The 21,764-nt window shown below is 53.8% G+C and overlaps 2 protein-coding genes across 5 annotated transcripts in view; both read right to left on the reverse strand.

The window, feature by feature from the left end:
* Window positions 1-10,458, reverse strand: part of ACTN4 (actinin alpha 4) — a 33,704-nt gene extending 23,246 nt beyond the window's left edge. For all 4 annotated transcript variants that reach the window (XM_049793556.1, XM_049793554.1, XM_049793555.1 and 1 more), the window contains exon 1: window positions 9,895-10,458. In XM_049793556.1, coding sequence (XP_049649513.1) covers window positions 9,895-10,293 — 399 coding nt within the window. In that variant the 5' untranslated portion in view covers window positions 10,294-10,458. The remainder of the gene's footprint in view (window positions 1-9,894) is intronic.
* A 164-nt stretch (window positions 10,459-10,622) lies between these two features.
* LOC126035389 (eukaryotic translation initiation factor 3 subunit K-like) lies at window positions 10,623-13,086 on the reverse strand. The gene is given in 7 exon segments (XM_049793948.1): window positions 10,623-11,060; window positions 11,119-11,175; window positions 11,295-11,369; window positions 11,619-11,739; window positions 12,431-12,529; window positions 12,827-12,839; window positions 12,842-13,086. Coding segments are annotated over 7 exon segments (549 nt in total). The 5' UTR covers window positions 12,975-13,086; the 3' UTR covers window positions 10,623-11,009.
* Between the last annotated feature and the right edge of the window lie 8,678 nt (window positions 13,087-21,764).

The raw sequence follows: 21,764 nt of genomic DNA on the forward strand, positions 1-21,764 counted from the left end.
TTGCAGAGACTAAACAAAGGTCTGGGAGGGACCCATCTGTATTAGCCCAGCCTTGGCTGGCAACTAGCAGGATCACTAATCATGGTTGCTAGCGGCTCAGCTTGACTCTGAAACTGCTTTTCCTTTGAGAAGCAGCAGCTCCAGATCTGAAGCAGAGGGGAAAAAAATAATTTACAAATATCAGGAGAAATGAGGATTTCTGTCTGGACAGGGAAAAAAGGGATGCTGAGGAGCAACATATCCCATCCTCAGTCATGCCTTCGTTAGTAGGGCTTCATTACCGGCCGGGCCTGGTGACCACTGCCAAGCTTTGCCTTTCAAGGCAGCGATGCCACCGTAGCATCCCAAAACACCAGGACGCATGGGTAGCTACCAGCTCAGCACAGCCCGGGTCCGCTCCTGACTTGCTGGGCATTTCCAGTCACTCGTCATTTCCCTCGTTGTGGGTTGTTGGGTGTTTTTTTTTTTGGGAGGGGTGGGGGGGTGGTGGTGTTTGTTTTGGTTTTTTTTTTTTGTTTGTTTGGTTGGTTTTTCTACCTAATTTGTGGCTACCGGACAGGCCGGGGGGAGGCTGGACCATGGAGATTCTCCTCATTCTTTTCCCTTATTAGGTTCTCGGCTCAACTGTTTGGGGAGAAGGCAGCTAACTTGGAGGAGGACAGTGGCAGGAAGCAGCTGGGGGAGGCATGGCCCCCCACGGCAAACCCTCACCAGGGTCCAGCATGCTGCAGCCAGATTTTGAGGGTCTGGGTGGGGGTAAAGAGGCAAAATTCCTCTTGCTCCAGGGCTCGGTCCGAGCCAGGGCGATGCTGTTGGCTTCAGTGCTTCTGTTTTTAGGGGAGATAAGGGCTCAGGTGAGTCAGGGCCAGCAGGTGTACCCACATTCCTACGAGGATGAGGAGCTCCATGCCAAGAGCCAGCACACCTTTCCTTGAGCCGGGCGTTGCCCACCATGCAGCTACCCTGCCTGAGGTGGGAGGAGAAGCTCAAGCATAGGCTGCAAACATGCCAACAGAACCCCCCCCCCCCCCCCCCAAAACAGAGAAAAAGCAGAGGTATTACCAAGCTAAATGGCCAGATGGATAAGTTACCACTTGTTTATACCACCAACTGGCACCCCTCATCCTGGCAGTGCCAGAGCGGCTCCCAGGAGGAGCGTGGGGTCCCCAAATCCTTCTTTTCCAATCCCCAGTCATCAGTCCTCCTCATTCAGAAGAGCTGTCATGTTTGGGCACCATGGAAAGCTCTGCCAGAGCACTTCCCCAGCTCTTTGCGTAACCGGGGCTCCTGCCCGGCAGGTCCGCGTCATTAAACAGGCATTAATGTGCCACCACCACCATGACCAGGTAAGTAATCTGCTGTCAAAAATCCAATTTGGGATTGAAAAATTGCCTCAGTGGGATTATGTAGGCAGATTATTTTTAAAAAAGAGAGCCAGGAAGCCTGAAAGGGGCTTAAGCACAGGAGAAAAATGCACCCGACCCCGGCCATCAGGACGAGAATCTTTATACCATGGCACCAGGAATCGCCATGGGGTTTTTACATACAAGCTCTCCCATGGAAAAAAAAACGGGGGTGAACGCAACGCAGGGGCTTTTCCAGAAAAGCCATCTCCGATACCAGGAAAACACCAGCAACAGGCTGAGGGTGAGGAAAGCGGGGATGCAGAGAGCATTTTCCTCCAAAGGAGGGTTTAAAGGTGAATCCTGCTCCAGGCATGAGCCCGAAAGCCGCTGCACACGAACTGGAGGGAGTCAAGGATACCAACAATGTTTTCCGAGGAGGCGTAGTGCTCTCAGGGCCGGATGTTTTGTTTTTGGAGAGAAACCAAGAATCCAGCCAGGCAGCGGAGAAGCAGCCACTCTTCCATCACGTCCGTGCTCTTGGGGGAGGCAAGGTGAAGCCCCCACCGCTTGGCATTAAACCCTTTGAGCCACAAGCGACTCTGTCCGCTGGTCCTTGCTGTTCATCCCTGCCATGATCAAGACACCAGCCCCAGCTGTGAGCCCAGCCTCGTTAACACGCTGAGGTGGTTAAGCAGCACAGGGCAGCTCGAATCTGATGAGCCAGCGGTGGGTGCAATTAATGACTCCAGCACATGAGATGACGCTGTGAGAAGTGGGCGTTCACTCTGTGGGACAAGCATCTCCCAGACCATGCTCATTACTGCTCCGTGGGTTCATTATCACCCTGTGGCCCCTCAAGGACATTGTGTTTTCCCCGAGTTATTTTTCCAGTACCGCTAGCGTTGGAAGCGGGAGGAAGCCAGGAGCACGCACATCTATTTAAGGCCGCGCGCTTGCAGTAATTTCCCTTTTTTTTCTGGTGTGTTTGCTGATGCCGGGAAGGAGGGACGACGGGAAGGAGGGACACTAGCAGATCGTTCCCTGTTGTTCCAGCCACATAGCTGAGATTCCAGAGGAGAAACCCCAGGGACTGGACACATACCAGCAGCGAAACTGCAGCCATTGGGATGGCTCTGCACCGGCACACTCCAAGCAGGAACGTCCCTGTCCTTCCATCCTGGCTGCCTTCCCCCCCACGAGGGACAGGATGAGGCCTCGGTCGTTTCCATTTCAGCAAAGCAGATGTTTAAGGGATCTGAGGCTTGAAGCTTGCAGCCTCTTTCCTTCTCTAAAGTCAGCCCCGGCTGAGCGAGACATTTGGCATGTCGGCAGCTTCCCTCGAGATCAAGAAAGACACAAAACCGCTCAAAAAAAAATTAATTAACTTGAAGACAAGCGCACTGGTCCTTCCAACACCCACAAAGGAACCGTTTCCAATACCATCTATTCCTCCTGCAAGGATCAGGGCTGACTTTGAGCCTCATCCTCGCCTTCAGGGGAGCAGGGATGTACAGGCGAGCCGGATCCCTGAATTCCTGGAGTAGCCAGCAGCTTTCCACTCCGGGCAGCGCACCAGTGCCTGTCCCCTCGCCCGAAGAGGAGGAGGAGATGAAGAACCACTGCAGAGGCAAACTCACCAGAAGGGGAGGATGGAGAAGGGGAGGATGGAGAAGGGGAGGATGGAGAAGGGGAGGATGGAGAAGGGGAGGATGGAGAAGGGGAGGATGGAGAAGGGGAGGATGGAGAAGGGGAGGATGGAGAAGGGGAGGATGGAGAAGGGGAGGATGGAGAAGGGGAGGATGGAGAAGGGGAGGATGGAGAAGGGGAGGATGGAGAAGGGGAGGATGGAGAAGGGGAGGATGGAGAAGGGGAGGATGGAGAAGGGGAGGATGGAGAAGGGGAGGATGGAGAAGGGGAGGATGGAGAAGGGGAGGATGGAGAAGGGGAGGATGGAGAAGGGGAGGATGGAGAAGGGGAGGATGGAGAAGGGGAGGATGGAGAAGGGGAGGATGGAGAAGGGGAGGATGGAGAAGGGGAGGATGGAGAAGGGGAGGATGGAGAAGGGGAGGATGGAGAAGGGGAGGATGGAGAAGGGGAGGATGGAGAAGGGGAGGATGGAGAAGGGGAGGATGGAGAAGGGGAGGATGGAGAAGGGGAGGATGGAGAAGGGGAGGATGGAGAAGGGGAGGATGGAGAAGGGGAGGATGGAGAAGGGGAGGATGGAGAAGGGGAGGATGGAGAAGGGGAGGATGGAGAAGGGGAGGATGGAGAAGGGGAGGATGGAGAAGGGGAGGATGGAGAAGGGGAGGATGGAGAAGGGGAGGATGGAGAAGGGGAGGATGGAGAAGGGGAGGATGGAGAAGGGGAGGATGGAGAAGGGGAGGATGGAGAAGGGGAGGATGGAGAAGGGGAGGATGGAGAAGGGGAGGATGGAGAAGGGGAGGATGGAGAAGGGGAGGATGGAGAAGGGGAGGATGGAGAAGGGGAGGATGGAGAAGGGGAGGATGGAGAAGGGGAGGATGGAGAAGGGGAGGATGGAGAAGGGGAGGATGGAGAAGGGGAGGATGGAGAAGGGGAGGATGGAGAAGGGGAGGATGGAGAAGGGGAGGATGGAGAAGGGGAGGATGGAGAAGGGGAGGATGGAGAAGGGGAGGATGGAGAAGGGGAGGATGGAGAAGGGGAGGATGGAGAAGGGGAGGATGGAGAAGGGGAGGATGGAGAAGGGGAGGATGGAGAAGGGGAGGATGGAGAAGGGGAGGATGGAGAAGGGGAGGATGGAGAAGGGGAGGATGGAGAAGGGGAGGATGGAGAAGGGGAGGATGGAGAAGGGGAGGATGGAGAAGGGGAGGATGGAGAAGGGGAGGATGGAGAAGGGGAGGATGGAGAAGGGGAGGATGGAGAAGGGGAGGATGGAGAAGGGGAGGATGGAGAAGGGGAGGATGGAGAAGGGGAGGATGGAGAAGGGGAGGATGGAGAAGGGGAGGATGGAGAAGGGGAGGATGGAGAAGGGGAGGATGGAGAAGGGGAGGATGGAGAAGGGGAGGATGGAGAAGGGGAGGATGGAGAAGGGGAGGATGGAGAAGGGGAGGATGGAGAAGGGGAGGATGGAGAAGGGGAGGATGGAGAAGGGGAGGATGGAGAAGGGGAGGATGGAGAAGGGGAGGATGGAGAAGGGGAGGATGGAGAAGGGGAGGATGGAGAAGGGGAGGATGGAGAAGGGGAGGATGGAGAAGGGGAGGATGGAGAAGGGGAGGATGGAGAAGGGGAGGATGGAGAAGGGGAGGATGGAGAAGGGGAGGATGGAGAAGGGGAGGATGGAGAAGGGGAGGATGGAGAAGGGGAGGATGGAGAAGGGGAGGATGGAGAAGGGGAGGATGGAGAAGGGGAGGATGGAGAAGGGGAGGATGGAGAAGGGGAGGATGGAGAAGGGGAGGATGGAGAAGGGGAGGATGGAGAAGGGGAGGATGGAGAAGGGGAGGATGGAGAAGGGGAGGATGGAGAAGGGGAGGATGGAGAAGGGGAGGATGGAGAAGGGGAGGATGGAGAAGGGGAGGATGGAGAAGGGGAGGATGGAGAAGGGGAGGATGGAGAAGGGGAGGATGGAGAAGGGGAGGATGGAGAAGGGGAGGATGGAGAAGGGGAGGATGGAGAAGGGGAGGATGGAGAAGGGGAGGATGGAGAAGGGGAGGATGGAGAAGGGGAGGATGGAGAAGGGGAGGATGGAGAAGGGGAGGATGGAGAAGGGGAGGATGGAGAAGGGGAGGATGGAGAAGGGGAGGATGGAGAAGGGGAGGATGGAGAAGGGGAGGATGGAGAAGGGGAGGATGGAGAAGGGGAGGATGGAGAAGGGGAGGATGGAGAAGGGGAGGATGGAGAAGGGGAGGATGGAGAAGGGGAGGATGGAGAAGGGGAGGATGGAGAAGGGGAGGATGGAGAAGGGGAGGATGGAGAAGGGGAGGATGGAGAAGGGGAGGATGGAGAAGGGGAGGATGGAGAAGGGGAGGATGGAGAAGGGGAGGATGGAGAAGGGGAGGATGGAGAAGGGGAGGATGGAGAAGGGGAGGATGGAGAAGGGGAGGATGGAGAAGGGGAGGATGGAGAAGGGGAGGATGGAGAAGGGGAGGATGGAGAAGGGGAGGATGGAGAAGGGGAGGATGGAGAAGGGGAGGATGGAGAAGGGGAGGATGGAGAAGGGGAGGATGGAGAAGGGGAGGATGGAGAAGGGGAGGATGGAGAAGGGGAGGATGGAGAAGGGGAGGATGGAGAAGGGGAGGATGGAGAAGGGGAGGATGGAGAAGGGGAGGATGGAGAAGGGGAGGATGGAGAAGGGGAGGATGGAGAAGGGGAGGATGGAGAAGGGGAGGATGGAGAAGGGGAGGATGGAGAAGGGGAGGATGGAGAAGGGGAGGATGGAGAAGGGGAGGATGGAGAAGGGGAGGATGGAGAAGGGGAGGATGGAGAAGGGGAGGATGGAGAAGGGGAGGATGGAGAAGGGGAGGATGGAGAAGGGGAGGATGGAGAAGGGGAGGATGGAGAAGGGGAGGATGGAGAAGGGGAGGATGGAGAAGGGGAGGATGGAGAAGGGGAGGATGGAGAAGGGGAGGATGGAGAAGGGGAGGATGGAGAAGGGGAGGATGGAGAAGGGGAGGATGGAGAAGGGGAGGATGGAGAAGGGGAGGATGGAGAAGGGGAGGATGGAGAAGGGGAGGATGGAGAAGGGGAGGATGGAGAAGGGGAGGATGGAGAAGGGGAGGATGGAGAAGGGGAGGATGGAGAAGGGGAGGATGGAGAAGGGGAGGATGGAGAAGGGGAGGATGGAGAAGGGGAGGATGGAGAAGGGGAGGATGGAGAAGGGGAGGATGGAGAAGGGGAGGATGGAGAAGGGGAGGATGGAGAAGGGGAGGATGGAGAAGGGGAGGATGGAGAAGGGGAGGATGGAGAAGGGGAGGATGGAGAAGGGGAGGATGGAGAAGGGGAGGATGGAGAAGGGGAGGATGGAGAAGGGGAGGATGGAGAAGGGGAGGATGGAGAAGGGGAGGATGGAGAAGGGGAGGATGGAGAAGGGGAGGATGGAGAAGGGGAGGATGGAGAAGGGGAGGATGGAGAAGGGGAGGATGGAGAAGGGGAGGATGGAGAAGGGGAGGATGGAGAAGGGGAGGATGGAGAAGGGGAGGATGGAGAAGGGGAGGATGGAGAAGGGGAGGATGGAGAAGGGGAGGATGGAGAAGGGGAGGATGGAGAAGGGGAGGATGGAGAAGGGGAGGATGGAGAAGGGGAGGATGGAGAAGGGGAGGATGGAGAAGGGGAGGATGGAGAAGGGGAGGATGGAGAAGGGGAGGATGGAGAAGGGGAGGATGGAGAAGGGGAGGATGGAGAAGGGGAGGATGGAGAAGGGGAGGATGGAGAAGGGGAGGATGGAGAAGGGGAGGATGGAGAAGGGGAGGATGGAGAAGGGGAGGATGGAGAAGGGGAGGATGGAGAAGGGGAGGATGGAGAAGGGGAGGATGGAGAAGGGGAGGATGGAGAAGGGGAGGATGGAGAAGGGGAGGATGGAGAAGGGGAGGATGGAGAAGGGGAGGATGGAGAAGGGGAGGATGGAGAAGGGGAGGATGGAGAAGGGGAGGATGGAGAAGGGGAGGATGGAGAAGGGGAGGATGGAGAAGGGGAGGATGGAGAAGGGGAGGATGGAGAAGGGGAGGATGGAGAAGGGGAGGATGGAGAAGGGGAGGATGGAGAAGGGGAGGATGGAGAAGGGGAGGATGGAGAAGGGGAGGATGGAGAAGGGGAGGATGGAGAAGGGGAGGATGGAGAAGGGGAGGATGGAGAAGGGGAGGATGGAGAAGGGGAGGATGGAGAAGGGGAGGATGGAGAAGGGGAGGATGGAGAAGGGGAGGATGGAGAAGGGGAGGATGGAGAAGGGGAGGATGGAGAAGGGGAGGATGGAGAAGGGGAGGATGGAGAAGGGGAGGATGGAGAAGGGGAGGATGGAGAAGGGGAGGATGGAGAAGGGGAGGATGGAGAAGGGGAGGATGGAGAAGGGGAGGATGGAGAAGGGGAGGATGGAGAAGGGGAGGATGGAGAAGGGGAGGATGGAGAAGGGGAGGATGGAGAAGGGGAGGATGGAGAAGGGGAGGATGGAGAAGGGGAGGATGGAGAAGGGGAGGATGGAGAAGGGGAGGATGGAGAAGGGGAGGATGGAGAAGGGGAGGATGGAGAAGGGGAGGATGGAGAAGGGGAGGATGGAGAAGGGGAGGATGGAGAAGGGGAGGATGGAGAAGGGGAGGATGGAGAAGGGGAGGATGGAGAAGGGGAGGATGGAGAAGGGGAGGATGGAGAAGGGGAGGATGGAGAAGGGGAGGATGGAGAAGGGGAGGATGGAGAAGGGGAGGATGGAGAAGGGGATGGCCAGACCTGGGGAACGACCCGGGAAACGCTTCTGATGGGCTGGGTGCCGAATCAGGGGACGGGGGGACGGGGGGGGACGGGGTTGCAGCCTGCTAATTAGCCAGCTCTCCACCCAATGCTAACAAGGCCTTGCCTTTGAACCAGCTGGAATTTATAACCGCTGGCTCACAAACCTCATCCATCCGCCAGCGTGCCGGCTCACCCGCGCTTGGCAGCTTGGGCTGCAAGCCACAGCGCAATTCACCCTCCCAGCCTCACTCCTCTCGAGACTAAACAGCTCCACAATGGTTCTACCGAGCCACACGTCAGCCAAAAGCCTCTTTAAATATTGTGTCTCCTTCTCCATGTGAGCCTGCGACAAGGCAGAGCTGGGAAACCCAGCAGCAGCTCAGCCCCAGCATCCAGCCTCACTGTGGGGAAACTTGGGCATTTAGCACCAACAGACCCAAAAGTTCCTAAAAACCGAGGTCGACAGCAAAAACCCATATGTTACGGCCCCAGACTTGCTGGGAAGCGGCAGGTCAGGGCTGACCAAAACACCGCTCCAGGGAGGAAGAGGCTGGCACGCACTTCCTTTGCCAAAAATTATGCCATTTAGCTATGATTTTTTTTTTTTAAACCCAGCGTAACTATGGCAACAGAAACCCAGCATTCACTGAGTTTATACAGGTATCCACACTGGCGTGGCAACCCACGCCACTCCTCCCAGCCCCAGGGAAGGGGGGGGGACTCTGCTCTTCAGGTGGCTGCATCCCCCCTCGGCCAGCTCCTCCTCTGCCCACTGGGTCCGAAACCCCCTCCACAAACCCTGCTCCCTCCTAAATAACCTGCAATTAAGACAATTAAACAAAAATAGCAGACGGCCACCTCGTTGCCTTCCCGCAAATGGTTTCCAATTATTAACCAGGAGGAAGGTGGTGTCAGGTCAGAACTCCTGGTGCTTGCTGGAGGGACGGGTCCTGGCCATGCCACGGCGAGCAGGCTTTGCAACGCCACAAGGGACCGGAGGGTCCCAGCGTTGGGGTGTGGCACAGATGGACCCCCCCAGCCTCTCACCAAGACCCGTGGCGAGGCGCTGAACATGCCGGGAGCATCACCCTCTCCCCACGGTGCCTTTCGACCTGCCCCTCCCTGCCACCTCTCCCCCAGTGCCCTTTTATCCTTTCCCTTATTTCCCCCATTCCTGCCCCAGGGAGCAGATCCTTCCCTCCGGACACTTTTACACCCAGGCTCCAGCTGCGTCTCGCTCCTCTGGCCGCCCCCCCCGGCCCACACTCCAGCCAAAGCTGCCCCCCCCGGAGAGGGGGAGGTAGGATTTTCCAAAGCCAGCCGCGGGGGAAGGCTGTTTTTATTCTGCAGCTCCCCCCCCCCCCCCCCCCCCCCCGGCATCGGAACCTCTCCCCAGGGTGGTACCACCCCGGAGAGACCCTCGGGGCTGGGCTGTCTGTGCCAGCACCCCAAAGCGCAGTGCCCTGGGGTCTCCCAAACCTCTTCCCCCTTGCCCAGCTCCACACACCCCCAGTGCCTCCCATCCCTCAGGCCCCAGGACCCCATCACCCCTCCCCATCACTCCCAGGTATCCCCTTGGGGTTGCTCCCCCCCGAGCATCCCCTGTCCCTATCACCCCCTCCTCCACAGCCCCCCCGTCTTTCCCCTATGGCTCCCCCCCTCTCAGAGCCCCCCAGCACCCTTATTTCCTACCATAGGGTCTGTGATACCCAGGCCACAGCATCTGCCCCCTCCCCAGCTCCCACCCCTCCCCGGGAAGAGCCCCTCCAGGGCCTCCCCCACCCCAATTTCCAGGCCCACCGCCCCCTCCTCAGGGGCTCCCCTTAGGACCTGCTTCACCTCAAAGACCCCCTCCGTGACCCCTCATCTGGTCCCACAGCCCGCCCCCCCCAGGTCCTGACCCTTCAGGGATCCCCTCAGCCCCCCCCCCCCCAGTCCCTGACCCCTCAGGAGCCCCTTCAGCCCCCCCCCCCCCAGTCCCTAATCCCTCACAGGATTCCCCTCAGACCCTCCCCACCCCAGTCCCTAACCCATTAGGGGTCCCCTCAGCCCCATCCCCCCCGTCCCTGACCCCTTAGGAGCCCCCTCAGCCTTCCCCTCCCCTTACGCCTCAGGAGCCCCCCCCCGGGCCCACCTTGCGCTGCTGCTTCTCCCAGGCGGGATCGAGGAGGAGGTCGCGGTCCCAGTCGTCCTCCTGGGCCATATAATCGCCGTTGGGGCCAGGCCCATTACTGCCGTAGGGGTAGGGCTGCCCGGCGCTGTGATAATCCACCATGGCGGTTGCAATCGCTCCGCTCCTGACGCGCCGACCGGCTCTGCTCCCCTCGGCCACCCGCCCCACCGCCACTGCGCATGCGCCACTCGCCACGCCCGGGGCGGCACGCCCACCGCTGCGCGCTATGCGCCGCTCGCCCCCGCCCTCCATAGGAGACACCCACCGAGCTTCCACGCCACGCCCTCCTGGCACGCCCACCACACCTCCAGGCCGCGCCTGAATACGTACGAGTGGGCGGGCAACCTCATTAATATTCATGATGCTGGCACCACTCGCTTTCAGCAGCCACACCCATAAGGGCCGACGCCCTCATTAATATTCATGAATCAAACCCCTCTGTGTACACACATGGAGACTTGACCCACCCCACGCAAACAGTGGGGTCATTAATATTTGTAGATGGGCGTAACCACAGATGAATAGGCATGGGGGGGCACAGCCTCTCCCAGCAACAGTGCTCCCACCCTATAGAGGGGGGAAATTTGCCCCCCCATGTTCCCCCAAACCAAGCTGTGTCCCCAGGGAAAGGGGGGATGTCACCCCCCAGCTCCCCCAAATGGACGACAGCTCCCTGGAGGCTTCTCCTTTACTGGCAGAGCCCAAAGTTAAAACAGGGGGGGACAGGATGGTAAAAACAAGGGGCTCAGAGGGGGGATGCCACGATGCTGGAGACACCTGCAGAAGGAGAGCGAGGGGGGTGTTGGGTATCTCCCCAAGGTGTGTGTGTGTGTGGGGTGTCTCCCCATTCCCCAACACCCACTGTCAAAGTCAATCTTCACGATGTTCTTGGGTTTGATGCTCTCCTCCTGGTTGCAGATGAAGATCCACCCAGGCTCCGGCTCCATCCACCCGTATTTGCTCATCCAAACCATCAGCTAAGCCTCTGGAGGTGGGGCTTCAGTCCCCATGCCATCTCCCCAGCCCCCTTCCCAAACCCTCTGGTCACCCCCTTACCCAAGAGGTCCCCCAGCATCTCAGCCAGCAGTCAATGTGCTGGTAGGTGATCCCCACCATTTGGCAGATGACTGCGGAAGGAGACCCCATGTCAGCTGCCAACCCCCTCCCCCCCCCCATTTCCCTCACAGGGTCCTTGAAGCCAGTGATCCCATCCAGCACCTCCATGTTCTCAGCCAGAGCTTGCTGCAGAAGGGGTGTGTGTGTGTGTTGTTAAAATCCTGGGGGGGGCCAGATAACAAGAGCTGGGGAGTGCCCCAACTCCTCCTAGATTTGGGGTGCCCCCCACCCTGAGCAAGAATCACCCAGAAGGACTGGAAGTGGCAGGTCTCCAGCAGCTCCCCCAGGTAGAGGATCTGCCTGATGGGCCTTTCCTCCTGCTGCGGCCAGGGGGGGGGTCAAGGAAAATGTGGGGAGAGGGACCTGGAGCTGTGCCCCCCCCATTGCAGCTGCTCCCCCAAATCAGCACCCCCCCCCAAGCCCCTAAATTCACCTCTCCAGGTCAACAGGCAGATGATGAGGGGTCCCGTGGGGTGAACCCCACCAGTGGGGAGGAACAGAGGGAGCTGGAGGAGGGAGGGAGTTTGGGGGCAGGGGTGTTCAAGATCCCCCGGCCGGAGGGCAGATACATGGGCCTGGTCAATCATGCACTTGCAAAGGGTGAAGTCAGCGTGTGGGAGGTTGGTCAGGGCCTTCAGCAGGATCTGGGCAGTGACGGTGCTCTGGAAGAAGGTGGGGTTGAACTGGTACCTGTGGGGGGGAAGGGATGTGTGTGTGTGTGTGTGTGTTGAGAAAAGGGGGACAATGATGACGTGAAGAAAACAGAGTCCACAATCAGTGAGATTGTAAAGTAGGTATGTTCATTCAGCACTGGGCGGCACGGGGGGTAGTCCCACCAAAGTTGTGCGCGCCCGACTCGGCAGTTCACCTCAAGTTTATACAGTCAGGTATTACATATTCACAATACGCCTATACATATGCATGACCTATCCCCGCTTCATATTAAAATTAGCTCCGAGAGGTCATTTCCATAGTCTCCTCCCAACTGTGCCTGTGCAGGGCCTTTTTATGGTGGTCATCTGGTGGTCGCAGAGATGAAGATAGATGACTCCTCTTCGTCACCGCTAGTAACCTCTTTCCTTGTGCAGGCTCAGTGATTTCTTGGTATTCACCCAAGCCACAAGACCAGTCTTAGCTGGCTCTTGGGGCCTGCTCCTGCTTCTTATCAAGGACTGTCTTTACCTCATTGGCTGGTTCTTGGGACCAGCTCTTCTTATCAAGGACTGTCTCTACCTCAGCTAATTTCAACAATGTAAGCACTAAACATCATCTTTCACCCCCCTTTATTATGTCTACTGAGATTCTTTGACTCCCCTTGTCTCAATGACATGGCATGTCTCCCCCCAGGGCCTCCCCGGGTCCCCCTCCCGGCCCCACTCACAGCTTCAGCACAGCCAGGTTGGCCTCCAGGTCGTAGGTGTTCTCCTTGGCCTGCATCTCCACGTAGCGCTCCAGCGTGGCCAGGTTCTCCGGGTCGTACCTGCGGGGAGGGGGCGGCCGCACCCCACCAGGAAACCCGACCCCCGTTACCGGCCCGCGGACCACCCTCAGCCCTGCCGACCCCAACACACTGTTCCCGGGGTCCCCTCAGCGCTCCCGGTCACCCCCAACCCCCTCCACATCCTCCCTCCGGTCCCTCCGTCATTACCGGCCCATGAGCCGGCCCCGGGGCCCGGTCCACACGCCCACACCCCACAACCCACCCCCCCCCCCCCCCCGGCCCCGGTCGATGCCCCCCGTCCACCTAAGCTGCCCCCCGTCCCCGTTTCGCTGGTACCGGTCGATGCCCGCAACAGTTTACCCACGTTAGCCCGCATCTGCTCGAAGAGCGCCATGACTAGAGGTGCCGCCAGAAGCGGAAGGGTAGTACCGGGCTCAGGCAGTCGACGCAACTTCCGTTTTCGCCGCGGGCGCTCGCCGGTCATGACGGGACAGTGGAAGACTCGACGCGGACGGGCAGGTGGGGGGAGGAAGGGTGAAGGACCGGCACGCAAGCGCAAAAAGGAGGAACAGAAAGTGGGGCGAGGCGGAGGCGTGTTATACCCAATGGGCCCGCACACACATACAGGCCCCGCCCAACAGCGCCGGGCCCCGCCCATCGAGTCCCCTGGGCCACGCCCACAGCACCTCTTCCCAGTATAGGCGCGGGGTGTCGGCTTGGTCTCACAGGGCCACACTGCGGAGGGGGTGTCAATGCGTGGGGGGTGTTATACTGGGATGGACTGGGCCATACTGGGGGTGGAGGGGGGTGGTGGTCACACTGTCTAGGGGTCAATTATATGGAACTTAGTTACTGGGCCTGAAAGTAGCTCATGGTCGCAAGAGCATTCCAGACGCCTTTAGAAGGCCTTGAACAGAATAAACAAGAAGACAGAAAAAGAAATATCCCAATTAGAAAAACACAGGTGCGCATTCCACGATAAAGGGAACTTGGCACAAACAACCTCAATTCGGCAGTTTATCTTGACCAATTAGACTGAGACAAGTTTCGCATGCTCTAGTTAATATAGCCAATTATGTCCTGTGTTTATGTGCGTGTACAGAGTGAGTATAACTAACTGTATTTTATGTTTATGCGCATGTACAGTGTCAATATAACCAATCACATTTTATGCTTGTGCGCGTGGACACCAAATGCTTGCATGCAGCAGCCAATCAAAGCTTCTAAGCAACTTAGAGAATTGTATAAGAATGATCAGCTAGGCTAAATGAACTGGTGACTTTGATCATCATATTGGTGTCCTGTCATCCGTCCCCACATGGAATTTCCCTACATTTGGCGACCTCCGACGTGATCCGGTAAGGAACAAGAGGGGAATGCTAACTGAAAAGGCGGGGGAAATTGCCGCGGATGCCAGTGGGCTTACAAGAAAAGCGCTGGGCTGCTTGAGAGAGGCAGGAATCATAAGCTTATGTCATAAAAGGCACCATGGGTTTCACAGCATCTGCGAGGGAAAGGCAGCCATAAAGACGTTTATGAGGCTGGTTGAAAAAACAGAGACGGATATTAAAAAGGACTCGCCTGTAAAGGAGGTGAGCGGTTGGGGGAGGAGATGAGATCTACGCTTTCCAAAGAAGAAGAAAAAGTGGTAGTTAAGCTCCCCCAACATATACTCTCAGAGAGAGGCAAAAAAATATGATAAAGCTTGTTTAAAGCGTCTTCTACAATGGAGCAAGGACAGAAACCTTTTAATTAGTGTGGGTACAGCTTTTGAGCTTAGTACCTGGAAAGCTATCGGAACCTCCCTATGGGATGAAATTAGTGACGGGTCTAAAGAAGTTAAAGGTCTTGCAACTTTATGGAAATTGATTAAGACAACTGCAAGAAATGAAAGCAGATCGTAAAGCATCTGCAGCTGCTTTTGCTGCTCTCTCCCCAACCGCAAGTGAAGGAGAAAAGCGGGGAGAAAAACATAATGCAGCGAGAGAGACTTTTTGGAGCTTGTTCGCCTGCTCCTGTGCCCTTGACTTCTGCTCCAATCCCTGGGACTGCTGATATTTGTTGGAGCAGCGGAGGAATGCATGTAAGTCGACCCAATATGAGTGATAGAAGTGATTCAACTTTATTTGCACGGATAGCTCATACTTATACAGTTTGCGATAATTATGCCTACTAGTCCTAATATGATTGGTACATTGCTAATGTTTATTCATTACTAAAACACACCCACTTGTGGCTGGCAGCTACGCGTGTTCAGTAACTTTCTCATGAGAACTTCTTCAAAAGTTACTTGTGAAGTTATGCCAAGGTCACACTGTTTTTATTTTTCTCCTGATAACAGCGAGACCAGCTGTTGTTTTTCTCCTGATATCAGCAAGGCCAGCTATTTTCGGCCAAGGCCTAATCTTGCTGCTCAAACTGACATTCTTTCACACAGAACTCTGCTCGCACAACTTTTCCATAGACCCATGTCCTTTCTCATCAAGCCAATTCCCAACAATTCCCCCTTTTTCTTTTTGTGCGAGTAGAGCTTGGTGTGTCAGCTTTGAGACTCCTTTTATCATGCACCCATACGCAATTTTAACTATTACACAGATTAATATCAATATACCCAGCCATCGTAAGGCTTCCTTAATCAATGACATTAGCCATGGTGTTATCCCGCCGAATATTGACTGTAACACCCCATCAAGCCAATTAATTTCTTGCTGGATCTTTTGCGTATGTTTCTTCAGCCAATTTATCTGTTTGTGTATAGATTGAGGTAAAATTTTAACACCTGCTGTATTGCGCTTTGCAAAGATCTATGAACACAATTAATTAAACACAGTAAAAACAACATTATACCTAATAAAATACATAAGCACACAAAAAGAGGTTTGATTAATAGCTTTAGCTAGTGACACCCAAACATTCTTACTGTCCCACGGCATTAACCGATGTGGATCAATCACCGGTGTCACTGTCGTGCTGCTTACTACAGTCAGTGTGTTCCATATCAATCTCAGCATAAGGTTTCAAATTTATGGGTAAATCAGGAATGTATCTGCCAGACATGGATGATGTGATTTTTTGTCCAATTGCTGTCAAGGCTTGCCGTCCCGGTGCACTTAGTTGTCTTGTAGAAGTTAAGCAATCGCTGCCCCTCAATAAATCCAGCAGCGGCTGTAAGTCTGTATTTGTAATACCACAACAAGGTCGAATCCACTGTAGGTCTCCGTTTAAATCTTTCTCCCTCTTTTTGTTTTTGAGCAATCCAGGCTTGCTTAATAACTTGGGATGCCATTTTCCTTAATAAGCTGAACAAGGTAAAACTATTACAATAGCTACAATCACAGTAACTACAATAATGCCCATAATTCTTTGAGCCAACCTGTTACCCCTAATGGCCCAGACCATGAGGACTATGAGGAAAATGAACCATCCATACATTCTTGTGCCATCTTGCTCCACGAACTCAGCCCAGCAATCGGTAGGTGCCAGCTTTCCGTGGGCATCCCCACAGAGGCAACGATGGCCTCACCGTACACCAGCCCGATGCTCTTTGGAAAATCCCGGTATTTATACATTTGCAGAGGAACGGGTTTTAGCACACGTGGCCAGCGGGTGCCAAAAGTCCGCCTCGGTTGCAATCTATGACGCATGCGCTCGCTGGCCAGGCGCGCTGCATGAGTCATAGCCATCTTGTCTATTGGTTCGTGGGCTTTACGATACAGTTGCGATGCACAGAGAATCTTGACCTGTTATGTTAGCCAAGGTGACCTATACATTAGTTTTCGGCTGAGGTAGTATTCATATTGCCACATCATCTATGATGCTCCAGATGATGATGGTCGTGCAAATTGAACAGGAGTCCATCGTGGGCCTGTATCTGTGGAAACACAATCAACCTCGTTCCCAGGTTATTAATGGAAATAGACCTTACCCCTAATTTTGGCTTTAACTAACTTTTACATTTACCCCACACTGTCTTCTCGTAATCACAGTATGTTTAATCAAATTATGCTTAACGCACTTTTTACCTAAAGCAAGTTCTATATACAATAAGGCACGCTGTTCTAAAAACCTCTCTGAAGGACTCGGTGTCCGCTAGTAATACTCTAATCGTTAGAATCTGTCGGATCAGTGGCTCCAGCACCCGCCGGTGCCGTGCCAGTCGCCATTGGGACAATTCCGGGTCCAGCATCAGTGCGAAGCCATGGCTTGACCCACTTAGCCGGGATCTCCCAGTAAGTTTTACTTCTGCTGATCCACACCATTTCCCGGATTCTGGGTCCTTATACATTACCATGATTCCTGTACTTGGTTGCGTCCTTTCTGCCTGTAAAAGAACATGATGCACTACCATTGGTGGGTCTTTGTGATCACCTGTCAATCTAAGATAATTTAGCACAAATAAGGCTTTGGCCAATCGCTCCTCTGGGAGTAAGCCCTGGGTTCCCCCTTTTTGTTTTTGCAGCATGTTCTTTTATGGTCTGGTTGGCCCATTCTACAATAGCCTGTCCTGTGGGAAGATGTGGAATACCGGTACCATGTGAATTCCCCACAAATTACAAAATCGAGCAAATCGTGTAGAACCATAGGCTGGGCCATTGTCCGTCTTGATTTCTTTAGGCACACCCAGTACTGCAAAAGAAGCGTGAATATGTCATTCAATATGTAAGGCCTTTTCTCCAGTTCGTGCCGTGGCCCACATGGCAGCAGGATAGGTATCAATACACACGTGCACAGAACGCTTTGCACCAAACCACGTGACATGGGTGACATCCATTTGCCACAACTGCAATGGCAAAAGACCTCGTCGGTTAACCCCACAGCCCAAGCCAAGCCCTTCCTTTTGATAATTGGGGCATGCTTTAACGATACCTTGGGCATCAGTAAGTGGTAAGTCAAATTGCTTTGTTAACATCCTAGCAGGTTGGTGCAAGAACGCATATGATTGAGATCCATAATTAACAAATCCCATTCTTCTGGAAGCATAACTGGAGACGGCAAACCTGGCTGCAGGGCTCCCATACTGTGCATCACCGCATTCACAGCTCTGAGATCATGTAACAGTCTCCATTTCCCACTTTTCTTGGGAATGGTAAATATTGATGTATTCCATGGACTAGTAGAAGTAACAACATGTCCCGCTCTCAATTGGTCCTCAACTAACCCTTGTATTTTTAGCAGCCTTTCAGAATTTAGCAGCTACTGATCAATCCAAACAGGGTCATCTGTTTTCCAGTTAATTTTCAGAATTGGCTACCCCTCAGCGACCGCTCCTGAAAAGGATGCGTCACTAACATTGTCTTCATTTGGCTCAATAAATCACGGCCTACGAGGCCAAACAATTCAGTTGGGGTAGTCATGACATACAGACGCGTCGTAATGTGTTCACCATCGGGGAACACAAATGTAATCGGTAGCTGACTTACTAAGGTGGCTTGTGTGCCCCCTATCCCTGCAATACCAAAATTAGGACTGATCGATGGCCATGATGGAGGCTAAATGCATCGTGAAATAAACGTAACATCAGCTCCTGTATTGATTGTCATCGGTTTCTTGACGACAACTCCATCAGGCCCTTCCAATTGCACTACCTTTTCTGGTTTACCTCTTGTTGTGTCCATGGCAAAGTATACCTGCGGTTTCCCTGTGGAGCCGAATCCACCATCTCCACGTTGTACTTCACCTGGGTTCGGAACACACGACCTGAATGGAACTAATTGTGCTATTCTGGTACCTTTAGGAATAGAAACAGGAGGGATTACAACATGGATCATAATTTTCACAGTCCCACAATAATCAGCATCAATAAGCCCTGGGAGCACCAGAATTCCTTCTAGAGCTGTTGAAGATTGCCCCATTAAAAATGCACTAAGTCCAAACCCCAATGGTCCCTTTATGTTGACTGCGGTTTCCAGATCCACTCTGGAGCTTCCTGCAGTGGCGGATCTGGTGGTTGTGAGGCTGCCTGAGGGCTGGCAGCTCAAGCCCCTTACATTGTGTCATCGCGCGAGGGGTCTTCGCGGTCGGTGTCCTGTATTCTTGGTGGTATGGTTATCTTTCTTATACTTGTTGCAGCACTTACTGTTAACAGTACCTGTACATTTGCTCCTAATGTGACTATGTTTGCCACAGTTAGAACACTTGACCAAGGGTGTCTTACTGGCCTTGTGTTTCTTTGTAGCTACTTGGAGAGCTGTGGCAGCATAGGCTACTTTCTGTGAGTCCACTGATCGATCCATGTATTCTATCATATCAATGACGTCTGCATTTTTCGGCAAATTACACAATGCTTTGAGTGTCTTTTCAGTAGCATTTTCAAAAGCAAGTATTTTGAACATGTTTTCTTTCATGCCCTCGTTCATGTCAGGGTGGTCATAAATTGTATTCTCCTGTTTCACCTGGGTAAAAGCATGGCTGTGCATATTGTCTGGTATGGTAAGAAAAGCTTGATACGCCAAGATCTGTGATAGATGATGAACCTCAGTGACACATTGTAACTGAGCGTTCCCTGATGCGAAGGGTCCAGTACCCATCGGCATCTGCATGGTTACTCCCCATAGGGGATCTGTTTGTCGTCGTGATGTTGCTTGTTCTCTATCACAGAGCTTCTCCCACTGCCAGAAAAACACTAACATTTGGGCGGGAGTCAAAATCAACTGTGCTAGCTGTTTAATATCTTGAGGTATCAGCGTATCAGCAGAAAAAATGAATTGCAGTATTTGGTGAGTTAATGCAGATTTGATTCCGTACTGACTCACGGCATTCCTTAATTTTTCAATGACCTTCCAGTCAAACACCTCCCATTTTTTCTGTCCATTTGACGCAATAACTGGGAATGCTTAGAGCATAGTCCCTTCTATAATGGCCTCTTTTATTACTCCCCTCCAATGTCTCTGCCTTTCTTCTGCAGCGGCTATTACAAGCGGCTCCGCATCTATCACAGGTGCGGTTGGTTTCCCCGTCTCTTTTCCGCATTTCCTTTAACAATTCTAACATTGTCTCTTTTTGTTCTATTATTAGAGTAGCCAAGTCCTTGTATGCATTATTTGAATCAGGGTGTATGCTAGGTATAATTTGTTCATGTTGAACGGTGGTATCTGGGGGCTGTTTTTTCGTGGCAGATTTTTACTCACTCCCTGATTCTGTAGGGTTTCCTTTAATCGTACGGTTAGGGAGGCTTGGGAACTGTCGGATGGCTGATTAATATCGGTAGTCCCAGGGAGTGGAGCAGAAGTCAAGGGCACAAGAGCAGGCGAACAAGCTCCAAAAAGTCTCTCTCGCTGCATTATGTTTTTCTCCCCGCTTTTCCCTTTCGCTTGCGGTTGGAGAGAGAGAGCAGCAAAAGCAGACGCAGATGCTTTATGATCTGCTTTCATTTCTTGCAGACTTGTCTTAATCAATTTCCATAAAGTTGCAAGACCTTTAACTTCTTTAGACCCGTCACTAATTTCATCCCATAGGGAGGTTCCGATAGCATTCCAGGTACTAAGCTCAAAAGCTGTACCCACACTAATTGAAAGGTTTCTGTCCTTGCTTCATTAGTTTTTTAGCTGATTTATCATCGTCAATTACCATATCCCATAATACGTCTCCTAATCTACGCCATTCACTCTCCTTAAATAATAAATCCGGATTCTTAAAGCATCCCTTAACACGACCTAAAGCAACTAATCCCGAAACTTGCTTAACGCAATTTACCCCCCGCTTTTCTAAAAATAATAATTTTAGGGCTACCTCTTGATGCATTGCCGGCCGGCTTCTTGATACTCCTTGGTGCTTCCTTGATTAAGGCACCTCGGTTAAAAAGTCTTTGCAGCCTTTTTCCAGTAGCCCTCACTGACGGCGAACCCCTTTTGGACGGTCCAGGCACGAGAGTTAACACACCAACCAAGACGATCAGCGTTCGGTTAATCTTTTGCCCCCCGGTCGCTGCTACCGGTGCTTCTCAGTGTCCGTCGCTCCAATTCCCCTTTCTTCAGCCCCACGTTGGGCGCCATTTGTTGGAGCGGCGGAGGAATGCACATAAGTCGACCCAATATGAGTGATAGAAGTGATTCAACTTTATTTGCACGGATAGCTCATATTTATACAGTTTGCGATAATTATGCCTACTAGTCCTAATATGATTGGTGCATTGCGAATGTTTATTCATTACTAAAACACACCCACTTGTGGTTTGCAGCTATGCGTGTTCCGTAACTTTCTCATGAGAACTTCTTCAAAAGTTACTTGTGAAGTTATGCCAAGGTCACACTGTTTTTATTTTTCTCCCGATAACGGCAAGACCAGCTGCTGTTTTTCTCCTGATATCAGCAAAGCCAGCTATTTTCGGCCAAGGCCTAATCTTGCTGCTCAAACTGACATTCTTTCACACAGAACTCTGCTCGCACAACTTTTCCATAGACCCATGTCCTTTTTCATCAAGCCAGTTCCCAACACCCCAGACTATCAGTGGGGGTTCTGGTACTTCCCTGGAGCACCAATAGGGGTTCCGGTACTACCCCGGAGTACCGATAGGGGTACCGGTACTATCCTTGAGGGTCAGGTAGGGACGCCAGGCCTACTCTGGAGCATCAGGTAGAAATACCAGGCCTAAGCCAGAGGGTCAGGGAGGAAGGGTGGGTCTATCCCCGCGCGCCCGTAGGAACAGTAGGTGTACCCCGGAGCACCCTTAGGGCTTCTGGTACTAGCCCCGAGTATCAGTGGGATTTCAGCACTGCCCCGGATCACCAGTAGGGCCACCAGTACTACCCCAGAGTATCAGTGGGGGTAGCGGTACTAGCACGAATTTTCGGAAAGGTAGCATTAGGTAGGGATACTGGGGCTATCCGGGAAGGTCAGGTAGGGAGGGCGGGTCTAAACCCGAGCGCTAGTAGGGACAGCAGGTGTACCTGGAGCACCAGTAGGGGTTCCGTTACTACCCCGGAGTAGCAGTAGGGGTTCCGGTAGTATCCCGGAGTAACAGTGGGATTCCGGTAGTAGCCTGGAGTAACAGTGGGATTCCGGCACTACACGGAGTACCAGTAGGGGTTCCGGTACTTCCCCCCAGTATCAGTGGGGTTCCAGCACTACCCCGGAGCACCATTAGGGGCACCGGTACTACCCAAGAGTAGCGGTGTGAATACCGGTACTAACCTGGAGTACTAGTCAGGGTACCGGTACTAGCCCGAATTGTCGGAAAGGGACAACAGGCCTGCCCCGGAGCATCAGGTAGGGATTGCAACCCTATCCCTGAGGGTCAGGTAAAAAGGTCGGGTCTACCCCAGCGCACCCGTAGGGA

The sequence above is a fragment of the Accipiter gentilis genome, chromosome W (assembly GCF_929443795.1).
Source record: "Accipiter gentilis chromosome W, bAccGen1.1, whole genome shotgun sequence".
In the NCBI taxonomy this organism is placed as follows: Eukaryota; Metazoa; Chordata; class Aves; order Accipitriformes; family Accipitridae; genus Astur; species Astur gentilis.